This window comes from Trachypithecus francoisi, unplaced genomic scaffold, assembly GCF_009764315.1.
Source record: "Trachypithecus francoisi isolate TF-2019V2 unplaced genomic scaffold, Tfra_2.0 Lachesis_group4, whole genome shotgun sequence".
Classification (NCBI taxonomy): domain Eukaryota; kingdom Metazoa; phylum Chordata; class Mammalia; order Primates; family Cercopithecidae; genus Trachypithecus; species Trachypithecus francoisi.
The window spans coordinates 30,557,386-30,572,713 of record NW_022681469.1 but is presented as its reverse complement, the minus strand read 5'-3'; the positions used below and the strand labels follow the sequence as shown (position 1 = coordinate 30,572,713).

The 15,328-nt window shown below is 41.9% G+C and overlaps 1 protein-coding gene across 2 annotated transcripts in view; it reads right to left on the bottom strand.

Annotated features, from left to right (window-relative positions):
* The window catches only part of RBM28 (RNA binding motif protein 28), a 32,625-nt gene that overhangs the window by 13,793 nt on the left and 3,504 nt on the right, over positions 1-15,328 (bottom strand). For both annotated transcript variants that reach the window (XR_004432713.1, XM_033192044.1), the window contains exons 5-12: positions 14,583-14,675; positions 13,458-13,529; positions 12,061-12,259; positions 11,751-11,890; positions 9,485-9,557; positions 7,015-7,124; positions 1,669-1,742; positions 429-564 (exon numbers count right to left, since the gene is read on the bottom strand). Coding sequence is in view for 1 of the 2 variants with exons in the window: in XM_033192044.1 (XP_033047935.1) it covers positions 429-564; positions 1,669-1,742; positions 7,015-7,124; positions 9,485-9,557; positions 11,751-11,890; positions 12,061-12,259; positions 13,458-13,529; positions 14,583-14,675 (897 nt within the window). In the remaining variant the exon portion in view is untranslated. The remainder of the gene's footprint in view (positions 1-428; positions 565-1,668; positions 1,743-7,014; positions 7,125-9,484; positions 9,558-11,750; positions 11,891-12,060; positions 12,260-13,457; positions 13,530-14,582; positions 14,676-15,328) is intronic.

Here is a 15,328-nt window from a genome sequence, read left to right as displayed (position 1 = left end):
TTTTTTTTTAATTTAAAGCTAATTTCTGATCGTCTTTCTTACACGAAAGGAAAGTACTGAGTGCACATTTTAAATCCATGAATAATCCAAAAGAGTAATTTTAGTCATAATGAAAACCTCTTATTAGAAATGATGACAAGAAGCAAAGGTATTTTGAGTTCTTTCTCCCTCTTTGCCTTGCCAATCCTCTATTGAAAAAGACAAAAGGCAACCAGGCATAAAAGATAATGGGACGGTTAATCCACAAAAATGAGTGGAGGTTTACTAACAGAAAGCCACATTTATTAAAGTGGAATGATCATATAAAATTGTTAAAAAGAACATTTGGGTTTTTAATTTGAAACATGCTCCCAAACATACTATTGCTGGATCAATGATATGGCACAGGGCCAGCTACTTGGAAGCCTGGGTTACATCTCCCTACTCACAGCCTTCTCGGGCCAGATAGAGATTCCGGGTGCCAGTCGGCTTCTTCACCTTCTTTGTCTGAAGCTTTGCAGCCTCATCACGGGTCACCGCCAAGTCAACCTTGAGCTGCCGGCCATCCAGTTTAAGCCCACCAGTCTGTAACAGATCACAACCCCTTCTTAAAACACATAATGGCCGAGCACGGTGGCTCACGCCTGGAACCCTAACACTTTGGGAGGCTGAGGTGGGTGGATCACCTGAGGTCAGGAGTTCAAGGCCAGCCTGGCCAACATGGTGAAACCTCGTCTCTACTGAAAATACAAAAATTAGCCGGGCATGGTGGTGTGTGCCTGTAATCCCAGCTACTTGGGAGGCTGAGGCAGGAGAATGGCATGAACCCGGGAGGTAGAGTTGCAGTGAGTGGAGATCACGCCACTACACTCCAGTGTGGGCGACAGAGCGAGACTCCGTTTCAAAAAAACAAAAACAACACATAATGAGTAGAAACTAGAAACTAAGCACCTGACAAGAACACCACAGAAAGGGATACGGCAAGCATCAATTATGCTATGGAAGCCAAGCCCTATGACGTTTCAGCTCAGCTAGCTACAAATGGATCACTGGGCCTCACAATATTTAGTATAGCTGTGCAAAAGGCCACATGTGTATTTCAGGCAGTCAGCAGTAAATAAATTATTTTCTGGGAGTTGATTAGTCCCAAAGTAGACCCAAATTGAGGAAAATTATCTGTAAACAGGCAAATGTCTAGTATTATAAAGAAAGTTAATGAAATAGAATACTTACTCTAGAGGACGTAAGAAATAACAGCAATATTAAATAACATTATACTCGATTGTAGAACAAATGGAGTAATTCTCCATCACCCACACACATTCTCTCTCAAACATCTACTCTACTTCACAGATGACCTTAATACCTTCTTATCCTAGTCTTTCATGTTATCAGTCTAGGATAGAGGCTGACACAGACAGCAAGCAACAAATATCAGATACGTTATTATCCCCATTTCCTCACCTATGAAGTAGAGATCATAATTCTGCCTACCTCAAAGGGCTGATGTAATGATTAAATAAGATAATGCAAGTAAAGTTCAGTGCCTAACACAACAAAGTGCTAAATAAGTGTTAGTTTCATTATTACTGACAAGAATAATAATAAAGCTTTGTGTAAATATCAGATGTTGCCCCTAAAAGCCAAACTGCCTCCTGTGTTATAAGGTAAAGGAAATATCTTCCTTACCTCATTCTCTGGAGAAGCAGCTAGAAGGCATTTCTGAGCTGCTTCTTGAGTCATGAACTGGGCAAATGCACAACCTGCACAAGGAGACACAATTCAGTGAGATCCCAAACCCCCACAGATAAACCAAAGACAACACTACAAATGGCAGCAGCCTGACACAGAGTGGAAGGGGCAGGTGGCATCCATTTATTAAGTACAGCCATGTACTTGCATAAGGATGTTTTGGTCAGTGACAGACTGCACATACAACAGTGGTCCCAGAAGATTATAATGAATCTGCCCTATACAGGGCAGATCCCTGTACCATTTGGTACAGGTACATTTGGTACACTGTACCAAAAATGCCCTGTACCATTTTTTATCTTTTATACTGCATTTTACTATACCTTTTCTACGTTTAGAAACATTTAGATACACAAATACTTACCATTATGTTACAACTGCCTACAACATTCAGTATAAGAACATGCTGTGCTGTGCAGGTTTGTAGCCTGGGAGCGACAGGCTCTACCATATGACCTGTGTGTGTAGTAGGCCATACCATCTAGGTTTGTGTAAGTACACTATGACATTCACACAATGACAAAATCACCAAATAATGAACTTTGCAGAATTTATCTCCATCAGTAAGTGACGCACACTGCACTCTGAGACAGGCACTATGTTAGGTACCAAATAATCAAGACGAAGATACCACTGCTCTTAATGAAATTTTATTATTACTTCCTTCATCTGTTCTAATTCTTCTTAGAACTTTAGTCTCATGATCTCTCTTAATAAGAAATATCCATATGAATGCTGGGTGTGGTGGCTCACACCTGTAATCCCAGCTCTTTGGGAGACCAAGGCAGGAAGATCACTTAAGCCCAAGAGTTAAAGACCAGCCTGAGCAACACAACTGTCTCTATGAAAGAAAAAAAAAAAAAAAAAATGGCTGGGTGTGGTGGTGCATGCCTATAGTCCCAGCTACTCAGAAAGCTGAAGTGGGAGGGTGACCTGACCCTGGGAGGTCAAGGCTGTAGTAAGTCATGATCACTGCACTCCAGCCTGGGTGATAGAGCAAGACCTTGTCTCAAAAAAAAAAAAAAAAAGGCCAGGCACGGTGGCTCATGTCTGTAATCCCAGTACTTTGGGAGGCCGAGGCCGGCAGATCACAAGGTCAGGAGATTGAGACCATCCCGGCTAACACAGTGAAACCCCGTCCCTACTAAAAATATAAAAAATCAGCCGGGTGTGGTGGCAGACGCCTGTAGTCCCAGCTACTTGGGAGGCTGAGGCAGGAGAATGGTGTGAACCCGGGAGGTGGAACTTGCAGTAAGCTGAGATCACACCACTGCACTTCAGCCTGGGTGACAGAGCAAGACTCTGTCTCAAAAAAAAACAAAAAAAGAAAGAAAAGAAATATCCACCTGAAATGGTAGAGAAATTCCAGCCTAACACTTAATTCGGCATCACTTATGAAGTACCTATTAGAGGACTAAAAAGCAAAGCAGGAACCACTTAACCCTGAACTTAATTACAGATCTCACTGTCTCATAGGTTTCATAGTCACTTGGGAGGCATCAGATATGGGCAGATCTGCCTCTCAGAGTAAAAGTCTCTGTCCTCTACTATACGAATATAGCAGGGAACCAGAAAGCCAGGAGTTCAATTCTTGGCTCATGCTCTAGAATCTCCATAAGGTATGCCTTTCCTTAATTAGATGCCAGATCAATTAACCCATCTCTTATTTCTGCTATTGACAAAAAACAATTTTTTTTTTTGAGACGGAGTTTCGCTCTTGTTGCCCAGGCTGGAGCCTAATGGCATAATCTTGGCTCGCTGCAACCTCTGCCTCCTGGGTTCAAGGGACTCTCCTGCCTCAGCCTCCCGAGTAGCCTAGAGGCATGTGCTACCATGCCCACCTAATTTTGTATTTTTAATAGAGATGGGGTTTCTCCATGTTGGTCAGGCTGGTCTCGAACTCCCAACCTCAGGTGATCTGCCCGTCTTGGCCTCCCAAAGTGCTGGGATTACAGGTGTGAGCCACTGCACCCAGTCAAAAAAAAAAAGCAAAGAAAGTAAGTTTACCTTTCAGTAGATTCCAAAAAAGAAATACAAGTTTCATAATTTTGTTTAGTATTCCTTTAAATTTTAAATATTCTCTCAGAAAGTGCCATATTTCCTAGAGCTACTGGGGCATTGATCTTCTGCCTCCTATAAAAATGAATGGCACAGACTAACTGAAAGGACACATGCGCCAGGCCAACACAAAGGTCACCATCTAGGAGCTTCTGTGTCCCCTCCTGCCTCCTATCCTCCACTCACATCTTTACTATAGCACTAGTCAGGTGACATCTTCCCAAACAGAATGAATACCACAGGAAAAATGACCACGATTCTTGTCTGTTTCTATATCCCTAGCACCTACCATAGTGTACAGCATTAATAGATACTCAATAGAAAGAAACAAATAAGGAAATATGGGGAAAATGTTCCTAACAGGCAGATTCAAATGAATCTAATTAGATTGAATATGAAGAAAATGGGTGCTTCTCTCTGAAAGGGTAAGAATTTTATTACTGGAGTTTCCAGAGTCAGTGCTGGGTTCAGTCTTAACATTTCCCTAAAAGACTGCAGTTAATACTGAGCTCTTCCAGGTAGTGAAATGGCATACTGAGAGGGATAAATTATAGGAGCAGCACGAAGCTGCATGAGTAGGCAGAAAAGGTATCAGAAAAATTTAATGAGCTAGGGAAGGACAATATATTTTTTAAGAAAATGATTAAAACTAAGTTTATTAAGGTCATGAACTCTGTTAACATTAATAGACCACAAGGGATATCTAGTCAGTCAATTGTAGGCTTAATTCTAAAACTATTAACCCAATATACTACTGCACTAAAAAAGAGACAAAAGACACTACCGTCAAAGTAAAGCAGTATCATACCACTAACTTGGCACATTCTATGCAATTCAAATTGTCTAAAAGCATTTTAGAAATGGAAAAGATCCAAGTAGTATAACTAAACATGAGAGCTGCAGGTACCTTAAGTGATTACTCGAACCCATTCATTTTATAGATGAAAACCTGAAGGTAACAGTAGTTAAATGATTTGCCAAAAATCACCCAGTTGATCTGTAGCATAGCTGGGATTAGATCCCTAACTCTGTTCCACAGTGCTGCCTTATTCACATCTTTTTTGTTTTCTTTTTTTAAGAGATGGAGGAGGTCTTTTTCTCACAGTCTCGAGTGCAGTGGCAATCACAGCTCACTGAAGCCTCAAACTCCTGGGCTCCCCACAGCCTCCTAAGTAGCTGACATTTCAGGTACACACCAAGTCTTTTTTTTTTGAGACGGAGTCTTGCTCTGTCGCCCAGGCTGGAGTGCAGTGGCCGGATCTCGGCTCACTGCAAGCTCCGGCTCCCGGGTTCACGCTATTCTCCTGCCTCAGCCTCCGGAATAGCTGGGACTACAGGCGCCCGCCACCTCGCCCGGCTAGTTTTTTTGTATTTTTTAGTAGAGACAGGGTTTCACCGTGTTAGCCAGGACGGTCTCGATCTCCTGACCTCGTGATCCGCCCGTCTCGGCCTCCCAAAGTGCTGAGATTACAGGCTTGAGCCACTGCGCCTGGCCCACACCAAGTCTTCCTTTTTTTTCTTTTTCTTTTTGAGACGGAGTCTTGCTCTTGTTGCCCAAACTGGAGTGCAGTGCACGATCTCAGCTCACCACAACCTCCACCTCCCAGGTTCAAGCGATTCTTCTGCCTCAGCACCCTGAGTAGCTGGGATTACAGGCATGTGCCACCATGCCCGACTAATTTTGTATTTTTAGTAGAGACAGGGTTTCTCCATGTTGGTCAGGCTGGTGTTGAACTCCTGACCTCAGGTGATCCACCTGCCTCAGCCTCCCAAAGTACTGGGATTACAGGCGTGAGCCACCGCGCCTGGCTAGGTCTTACTTTTTTTTAGCTGAGTAAAAATCAAAAGTGATTAGGTCCTGTCAATGTGAAAAATAAAATGGTTTAGAATGGAGGTTCTTAAGCTGTGGATAGGCTCAACAGAGCCCACACGCCCTCTGAAGCAGCATTTTTCTAAGGAGAGGATTCACAGCTTTTGCTAGATCTCAAAGGAATTATGACTCACAATAAATTAAGAACTTAGGCCAGGCACAGTGGCTCACACCTGTAATCCTAGCACTTTGGGAGGCTGAGGCGGGCGGATCATAAGGTCAGAAGATCGAGATCATCCTGGCTAACATGGTGAAAACCCATCTCTACTAAAAATACAAAAATAAAATCAGCTGGGCACAGTGGCGGGTGCCGGTAGTCCCAGCTACTCAGGAGGCTGAGACAGAAGAATGGCATGAACCCGGGAGGCAGAGCTTGCAGTGAGCCAAGATGGCGCCACTGCACTCCAGCCTAGGCGACAGAGCGAGCAAGACTCCGTCTCAAAAAAAAAAAAAAGAACTTAGTGCTTTAGGAGAATGACTGCAATAGGTGAAATCAAAGATTATGAATGGCTTGGAAAGATGCTTACCTAACAACAGTATACTAGAATGAAGAATGGTCAACCCTTAAAACTCGAAAGAAATAGCTTTCAGGAAAAAAAAAACCTAAGGCAGCACTCCTGCAACACAGTTTTCCTTGTAACCACTGCCACTGCAACAGAGTTGCTCTATCAGCTTCTACCTCTAACAAAAGCAATAGGAAAAAAAAAGATCCTGGTAATTTCAAGCAATGTGGAGTGATTAGTACCCATGAGATACTATCACATTTGAAATGCAAAGAGCAAAAATGGAATTCATTACGCTAAAGTAAATAAGCAAGGGCTTAAAAAGCTTAGATGAAATTATGGCTAGTAGCATCATTAAAGAGGCTGAGTTTGACACCATTAAAGACAACCTCAGGATGTCCCTGGTACATTTTTTTTTTTTTTTAAACAGAGTCTTGCTCTGTGGCCCAGACTGGAGTGCAGTGGCGTAATCTTGACTCACTGCAACCTCTGCCTCCCGGGTTCAAGCAATCCTCCTGTCTCAGCCTCCTGAGTAGCTGGGACTACAGGTGCACGCTGCCACGCCCAGCTAATTTTTTGTATTTTAGTAGAGATGGGGTTTCACCGTGTTGCCCAGGCTGGTCTTGAACTCCTGAGCTCAGGCAATCCGCCTGCCTCAGCCTCCCAAAGTGCTGGGATTACAGGCGTGAGCCACTGTGCCTGGCATCCCTGGTACTTTTATAGAACCCTGAAACCTGGGCTGGATGGACTGTGAAACCTTCGAAATGGCATACATTATGCTCTCGTAACCTAGTCAGTGCCCACCGCAGTGGTCTCAACCCTTTTAGGGCCTCACCAGCTGACAACACATACCTTTAGAATGCTCTGTGTCTGGATGCAAGACAATGCGGACATATTTGAGTTCTCCAAACTGTTGGAGAAGCTCCCCAAGTTCTTCTTCTTCTGAGTCAAAGGACAGATTTCTATGGAAGATAACCAGATGATCACAAGAAAGGTCAATTACATAAGTGAGATCCTATGTTCCAGGACAATGTAAGTGAGTTAGATATCAACTCTCCCTTGTTCAGAAATAGCACTAATACACAGGGATGGCCCCCAGTGACCCTTGGCCCCAACTGACTTTCCTTTGTCAATGAGGTTCTTTCTCAGGAATTTGAAAACATAAACAGACACATACAAAGACCAGAAACTGCAGGTAAAGATTCATTTCAAAACAGCAGTGGCCCCTGCCAGGGAAACTTCTGAGGTACTGGAAATTTCTACCTCTTGATCTGGGTGGTGGCCACATGGATGTATACACATAAAATTATAACTGAGCTATATGCTTAATGTACTTTACAGAATATATGCTATACCTTTAAAAAAAAAAAAAAAAACAGGGGTGTCGCCAGAGAAAAGACTCACAGCCTCTATCACCCAGGGCCCCAGAACTGCCCAGATTTTCAGCCTCTTCCTGAGGCTTGCTCTTTGACAATTTTGATTCTGAAACCCTCTTCTTTCACTTAAATTGACCAAAATTCATTTCTGTTACTATAAACTAGAAGACTCACAGCAGACTAGTAAGAAAAGTAAAATTCTGTCTCTCAATTAGCCATTTTTCCCTCTGTGTTGCTATTAAATCCAGGCTTCAGTTAAAATCTTACTAAAGTCGGAAAAATCCTTCAAAACAGTAACACAAAAGCAAATACAATAAAATTTATGAAGTCCAAAAAGAGAAAACTACTTACTTCTCTCGATGGGATTAAAAAAAATGTTGGAAGGAAATTTTGTTGTCCTAAAATTTCAACACAGTATAAAGATTCCTCATTTCCCCAACTATGTAAATCCTTCCAGGGGTAAGAAAAACAGTCCCTAATAAGTATCTGTAATTTTACTTCTCTTAAATGCACTGAACAGCCCCATGAATGATTCTATTTCATGGATAACCCAGATAAAAAAGGTTTTCTGCAATAAGACATATCCTAGCTACATTATTTCTTTTAATCTGCCTCATGATAGACATGGTTTTCTCTCTTCCACCCCTTTATTTCCCTAAGTTCTTTATTAATTAAAAGGTGTATAAGGAATGGTATCCTTAGTACTGAGGTCACAGGCTTCTTCTTCACTGTGACATTTCTTCCTTCCCGTTAGACAGATCTTCCACAAATACAAAATTATTTATATGGCAGTTCCAAATAATACAAATTTTAAAATACATGGAAAGACATGCAGTTAGGTGAGAAAATGGGCTTCAGTATAGCATGTATAAATTCACCTCTGTGAATCTTTATGATGTGGGCATGTAGTATAGGTGTTCTCTGAGTAGCAATTAAGTTTAATTTTTTTGACTTTTTGCTCATGTATTTCATCAATTTCCTAGAATGAACATAAATTGTATAAGAAAACATTTTTTTTTTTAGACAGAGTCTTGCTCTGTCACCCAGGCTGGAGTGCCGAGGCATAACCCCAGCTCACTGCAGCCTCCACCTCTAGGTTTTAAGCGATTCTCGTTCCTCAGGCCTCCCGAGTAGCTGGGATTACAGGTGCATGCCACCATGCACGGCAAATTTTTGTATTTTTAGTAGAAACGGGGTTTCACCATGTTGGCCAGGCTGGTCTCGATTTGCCCCCGAGTGATCCATCTGCCTCAGCCTCCCAAGGTGCTGAGATTACAGGCCTGAGCCACCACACCCAAGAAAATAATTTTAAAAGATTGTACAAGAAGATAAAATATATACCTCTAAAATCAGATGCAAATGACCCTAGTACACTGATACTTAAGAAGGACTAGAAGGCATGCCTGAGGTATACTGAAGACATCCTGACCTCATAAAGCAGCAATCTATTGCAGTCAGTAGAGCTAAACAGCAACAGCAACATGAAATAAAGCCTATCTCCACCCCCACTCCCACCCAGTTTTCCTGGAAACAGATGAGATGCCTTACTTGATTCTGGACACTGCATCAGAAGATAATTTAGGCATAAAGAGAGAAATCATTCGAGACAAGCAGTGTCACTCCTCCCCAGCACTCCCCTAAAACAAAGGCTGGAAGCAAGATGTTTCTAACAGTTGAACTGATTTCTTCCAAATGATGTCAACCCAATTACAAAGCATGAAATCTCAATGAAGACATGATGTCAGGACCCATGCTATCTGTCTTCTGTGTTATAGTTCGGATTGTCCTACATTTCTCATTGTTTGGTATGTTCCTGGGACCAGATGTGCTTGATCTAATTTTCTGGGCTAGGTAACAGAACTAGTGCCAAGAAGAGAAGGAAAAGGAGAAGAAGGAGAGATCTATGAAGACCATGCAAAAGCAATTCTGGAGACAGAAAGACATACCTGATAAAAACAGTTTTCCCTTCATTCACATCAGAGGGTAATTTCCTCTTCTTTTTGTTTGAGACTTGCACAGCTAAGGTAAGAAGAAAAACAATAAACTGAAAGAGATTAGTGTAAGCCACATGACAAAGAGCTAACTTCTTAAGTTATAAAGATCGGCCTGGTGCAGTGGCTCATGCCTGTAATCCCAGCACTTTGAAAGGCCTAGGCGGGCTGATCACCTGAGGTCAGAAGTTCGAGACCAGCCTGGCCAACATGACAAAACCCCGTCTCTACTAAAAATACAAAAATTAGCCAGGCATGGTGGCAGGCGCCTATAATCCCAGCTACTCAGGAGGCTGAGGCAGGAGAATCCCTTAAACATGGGAGGTGGAGGTTGCAGTGGGCTGAGATTGAGCCATTGCACTCCAGCCACGGTGACAAGAGCAAAACTCAGTCTCAAAAAAAATAAATAAAAATAAAAATAGACAAAGGACATGTTAAGTACATGAAAAGATGTTCAAACTCACTCTTAATTAAAGAAAACATAGCACAAGAAATGAGATACTATGTTTCACCAACAGATTGCAAAATCAAGACCAATGGAATCCAATGTGGTAAGGGTATGGGAAAAAGACATTCCCATATACTACTATGACAGTGTAAACTTTCTGGAAATACTGTATAGGACATGGGAAACTTTGAGGAAAAAACATACACATACAGTCACACACAAATTATAAAATACACTATATTTTGAATGTATATGTGTGTGTATATGTGTGCATTTTGCTTATAAATGTATTAAAATATCTCTAGATACACAAGAAACAAATAACCTTGGTTGTCTCTGGGGAAGCTCCCTAAGAAGCTCAGGATCTGCGTATAAGGGAGACGCACTGTTTGTTTTCAAGAGCAGACATATATGCTTATATATACAAAGAAAATATCTGGAAGAATACACAAGAAACAACAGTGATTACTTTGGGGAATTCTGGGTATTGGTGAGGAACTTTTACTTTATGTATTACACTCTTCTGTATTGTGTTTTTTATTAACTTTTTTATCATTATCATTTATCTGTCCTATACGTTTTTCAGGTGAAAGAACAGCATGAGACAGCTAACTGTGGGTTGTAGAATACAGGATCTCAGAGTCCCTTCAGCATAAAAGCTTCTTTGATTCTAAGGTGTATACCATTCTCTCCTCACAGAAAAAGTTTATTTCCTTAGATTTCTTATGTGGTCAAAACAACATGCCAGACTTATTGAAATGGAATCAGAATAAAAACAGCTGAAATAAAAATCTCCACCCAGACAAATCAAAGAACCAGTTATTAGCCATTTCTCATTCTGTAATGACCTGCCTTCCTCAATAAACAAGTTGAATTTATTCTCAATAAAGGTAGCAATAAGGATTGGCAGAAGTTTTACAACATGTTCAAAGAGGTCCTTGTTATGGAATGCACTGTGTTCCACCAAAATTTATACACTGAAGCCCTAACCCCAAATGTAATTATATTTGGAGACAGAGACTTTAGGGAAGTAACTGAGGCTAGCTAAAAGAGGTCTTAAGGTTAGGCCCTAATCTGATAGGATTGCTGTGCTTATTAAGAAAAGAAAGACGAGAGTTCACTGTTTCTTGTTCTCTCTCTCCCCTCATCAAGCATAAAAAGAAAAGGCCATGATGCAAGGACATAGCAAGAAGGCAGCAGTCTGCAAGCTAGGAAGAGAGCTTCACCCAAAATGGAACCAGCTGGCACCTGGAACTTCTAGTCTCCAGAGCTGTGAGAAGACAAGTTTCTGCTGTTTAAGCCACCTAGTCTATGGTATTTTGTTATGGCAGTATGAATTGACGAAACAGTTCTTTATCCCCATCTCAACTCAAAGGAGTTGTTTAAAATCTACCTTGGTGTTGAGATGGTTATATCATCTATTTCATCTATATTATCTGTATAAGATGCTGTTTATCTGGTTATTCAATCAAGTTACATGATCCAGAGAGAGAGGCAGAATCTCAGCATCAAGCTAGGTTTTCAATTCCCTAAGAATCTTAACCCTCAAACACCACTCCAAAACTCACTTAAAAAACAAAACAAAAATGAAACAACAAAAAAACCTTTGCGAGAAAGGAGTATAAAGGTTTCCTTTTCAGCATTTTAACATAAATTTGCTAGAACACCTTAGAGTCCTATTTAAAAAGAGGTCTAAGCAGAACTGATGCTCATTTCTGTAACTTCAGTAACTTTTTGTAAAGTCTACAGAGATTTATGAAAATCCAAACAAACCTTTATCCTCTTGCTCCTCAGTGCTAGTATCACTCTGAGCCAGTTCCTCTCCATCACCAATACTATCGCTTTCCTCCAGGTCACCGTCCTCCTCAGAATGATCTTCACTGCTTTTTGCAGGGGCTGCTCTCTTGAATGCTCTGCAATGGCACAGATCAGAACTAAGGATGTGGGCTGACAGAGGGCCTATTCAATTTCATTACACATGTCAATTCTGCAATGATGCAGGCAGAAAAAATAGGAGAATTTTTCCTCTCGGAGACAATCTTGAATCTTCCTCTGCCGTCTCAGAACAGGCTGAGCTGCTTACCTCTTCTGAATCTGCACAGGCTTGGTCATCTTTGATTCTATATTCTCCTCCTCTTCATCTTCATCATCATCAACCTCATCTTCTTCTTCATCATCATCATCATCATCATCATCATCTTCTTCCTCTTCCACATCCTCTTCCTCCCTGCCCTTCTTTTTAACTGATTCCTGATGTTTAGATTCATGGCTCTTTTCCTCACCTATGCAAGGAGGTAAAAAAAGTAGGAATTCATTTAATATCCAAAACGATGTTATTTTAACCAAAGTAACCAATATTCCAAGTTCCTGGTTTCATCTGTTTTACAGAACTTCGTATGTTTTTTTACTGTATATAACAGGAGAAACTATAAATAAAAGAAAAAGCAAAAACAGAAATAAACAAAACTGTCATCACCCAGGTTCCTTTAGAGTTTGTCCCATTCATCAGCCTGAAGATTCATCTGGCCCAGACTGAAAGAAGCGGCAACTGAGTCTCTCCAAACAGTCTACCATTTGTACATCACAGTCAGCAAAATGTTCACTAGGGGGCAAAGCCAAGCCATGAACTTTAATCTCAGTGCATTCTATTCTTTGAGACCCTTGAGGTTTTCTAAATAAACCTCAAGTTTTAAGTTTCTCTATTCTTCACAGTTCCATCACTCCTATTATGCACAGCCTGGAAAGAACAGCAAGTAAAGGGGACAATGAACTCAGGCTCACTCACAGCCACTCCCAGGAAGGGGCTTAGACTCAAAAGAGCCTAGGTTTTGGGACCAGAGGACCAAACGGTACAATATGAATTGACAAACAGACCTGGACTCACTTCTGAACCAGCAGGAATTCAGAGTTTTCCCTGAAAGCCCTGTCTCATTCCTTTGGTCTCTGACAAGCAGGTTCTCTTACATTTGTTTTTTGTTTTTTTTTTTTGAAAAAGAGTTTCACTCTTGTTGCCCAGGTTGGAGTGCAATCGTGTGATCTCAGCTCACTGCAACCTCTGCCTCCCAGGTTCAAGCAATTCTCCTGCCTCAGCATTCCGACATTTTTTTTTTTTTTTGAGATGGAGTCTCGCTTTGTCGCCCAGGCTGAAGTGCAGTAGGGTGATCTCAGCTCACTGCAACTTCCACCTCCCAGGTTCAAGTGATTCTCCTGCCTCAGCCTCCCAAGTAGCTGGGATGACAGGTGCCCACCAGCATGCCCAGCTAATTTTTGTATTTTTGGTAGACATGGGGTTTTGCCATGTTGGCCAGGCTGGTCTCGAACTCCTGACCACCAGTGATCCACCCAAAGTGCTGGAATTACAGGCATGAGTCACTGCACCCGACCTTTTTCTTACACTTTTATCACAAACACAGGAGTTGTTTCAATACTCTCGCCCAGGTTATACAACACCCCTACTCACCCGACACTACCACATCTTACCTAGAGCAGAAACAGACTGTGTATCTTTATATTTATCCTTTGCTACAGCCCAATCCACAGCCACCGTCCGCCCTGTCAAACAGAAAAGTGGCATCAGAAAGGCTGTCCTTTTAACATCCCTAACTTTGTAAATGACCCCTAGTCATCACAGACAATAATGGAACCAGTGGCGACAAAGAAACTGCCAATGCAGGGAATGCTGGTCTTTAAATAAAGCTCCTAGTCGCTGCCTACTCCTTTTAACCCTTAACCTTTCAATCAATGAACAGAAATTTTGCCTTTCTACATAGCCACCACACCTGGGATAAGATAGAGTTAAAAAATAAAGAATTAGAACTATGTTCCCACTTAGACTATCAGGAATCAAAATAGGCATTCTGGAATAATCTGCACCCTACTTGGAAACTAGGACATCTCTAAGGCAATAACTTCTTCTCTTTTTTTTTTGAGACAGAGTCTTGCTCTGTCGCCCAGGCTGGAATGCAGTGGTGCCATCCTGGCTCACTGCAACCTCTACCTCCAGGTTCAAGTGATTCTCCCGCCTCAGCCTCTCGAGTAGCTGGGATTACAAGCGTGCACTACCACACCTGGCTAATTTTTGTATTTTCAGTAGAGACAGGGTTTCGCCATGTTGGCCAGGCTGGTCTTGACCTCCTGACCTCAGGTGATCCACATGCTATGGCCTCTCAAAGTGCTGCGATTACAGGTGTGAGCCACCGCGCCTGGTTGGCAATAACTTCTTTAGGCACAGTACTTTATAAGTCAATATATAAGTCACAGTCAGTTTAATAAATAGCCCACAGATGCTGAACAGTGATCATAACCAAGGAGGAACTTAGATACCAACCTGCATCTATCAGCAATTATCTCAGGGACATTTTTCACTAGGGATTTTTAAATGCCAGGACACTCTCACCAAATAAAAGAAAGAACACTGGTAAGGGTTCTTTCAAGTTTAACCCTAAGATCAAGTTCTAGGAATATTTCACCTAAACAGCTACCATATTAGCAATGAGACTCTCAATAATGCAAACATCTTCTGAAAGTGCAGAAAATGGGTTACTATACTAATTCACCAAAACACTAGAAATATCTGGGTCAATGATATGGGTATAGAAAGCTTACCTTTTATCTCTTTCATGTTCATGCCTCTGAGAGCTTTACCTGCTTCTAGTAGGTTTTTGAACTGAACAAAAGCAAAACCACGCATCTTCCCATCTGTGTGCAAATGTACAAAGAAGTGAGAGGCGGCAGGAGGTAGCCAGAATACTAAGAAGGAAATTTACTGCAATTCAGGCCCAAAAGACGGTCCAAATCTTGCCAGCAGGCCAGCCCCTTCCCCAAAGCAATTGCTTACATCTTCTTCCTGAGTATACTCTGACTTGGACTTGGGGAGAGCAATGCACTTTCTCGAACTAACTCGCCTTCTAAAACTAACTGTGGGCCGGGCGCGGTGGCTCAAGCCTGTAATCCCAGCACTTTGGGAGGCCGAGACGGGTGGATCACAAGGTCAGGAGATCGAGACCATCCTGGTCTACACGGTGAAACCCCGTCTCTACTAAAAAATACAAAAAACTAGCCGGGCGAGATGGCGGGCGCCTGTAGTCCCAGCTACTCGGGAGGCTGAGGCAGGAGAATGGCGAGAACCCGAGAGGCGGAGCTTGCAGTGAGCCGAGATCGCACCACTGCACTCCAGCCTGGGCTACAGAGCGAGACTCCATCTCAAAAAAAAAAAAAAAAAACTAATTGTGATCCAATGGAAAATATCATCGGGAATAAAAGCATTATTTGGGTTTTCATTAGTTGTCAAGCACTGTGCCAGATATTTCATATATATCATACATATTTGTTCAAGGGTAATATGTTAACTA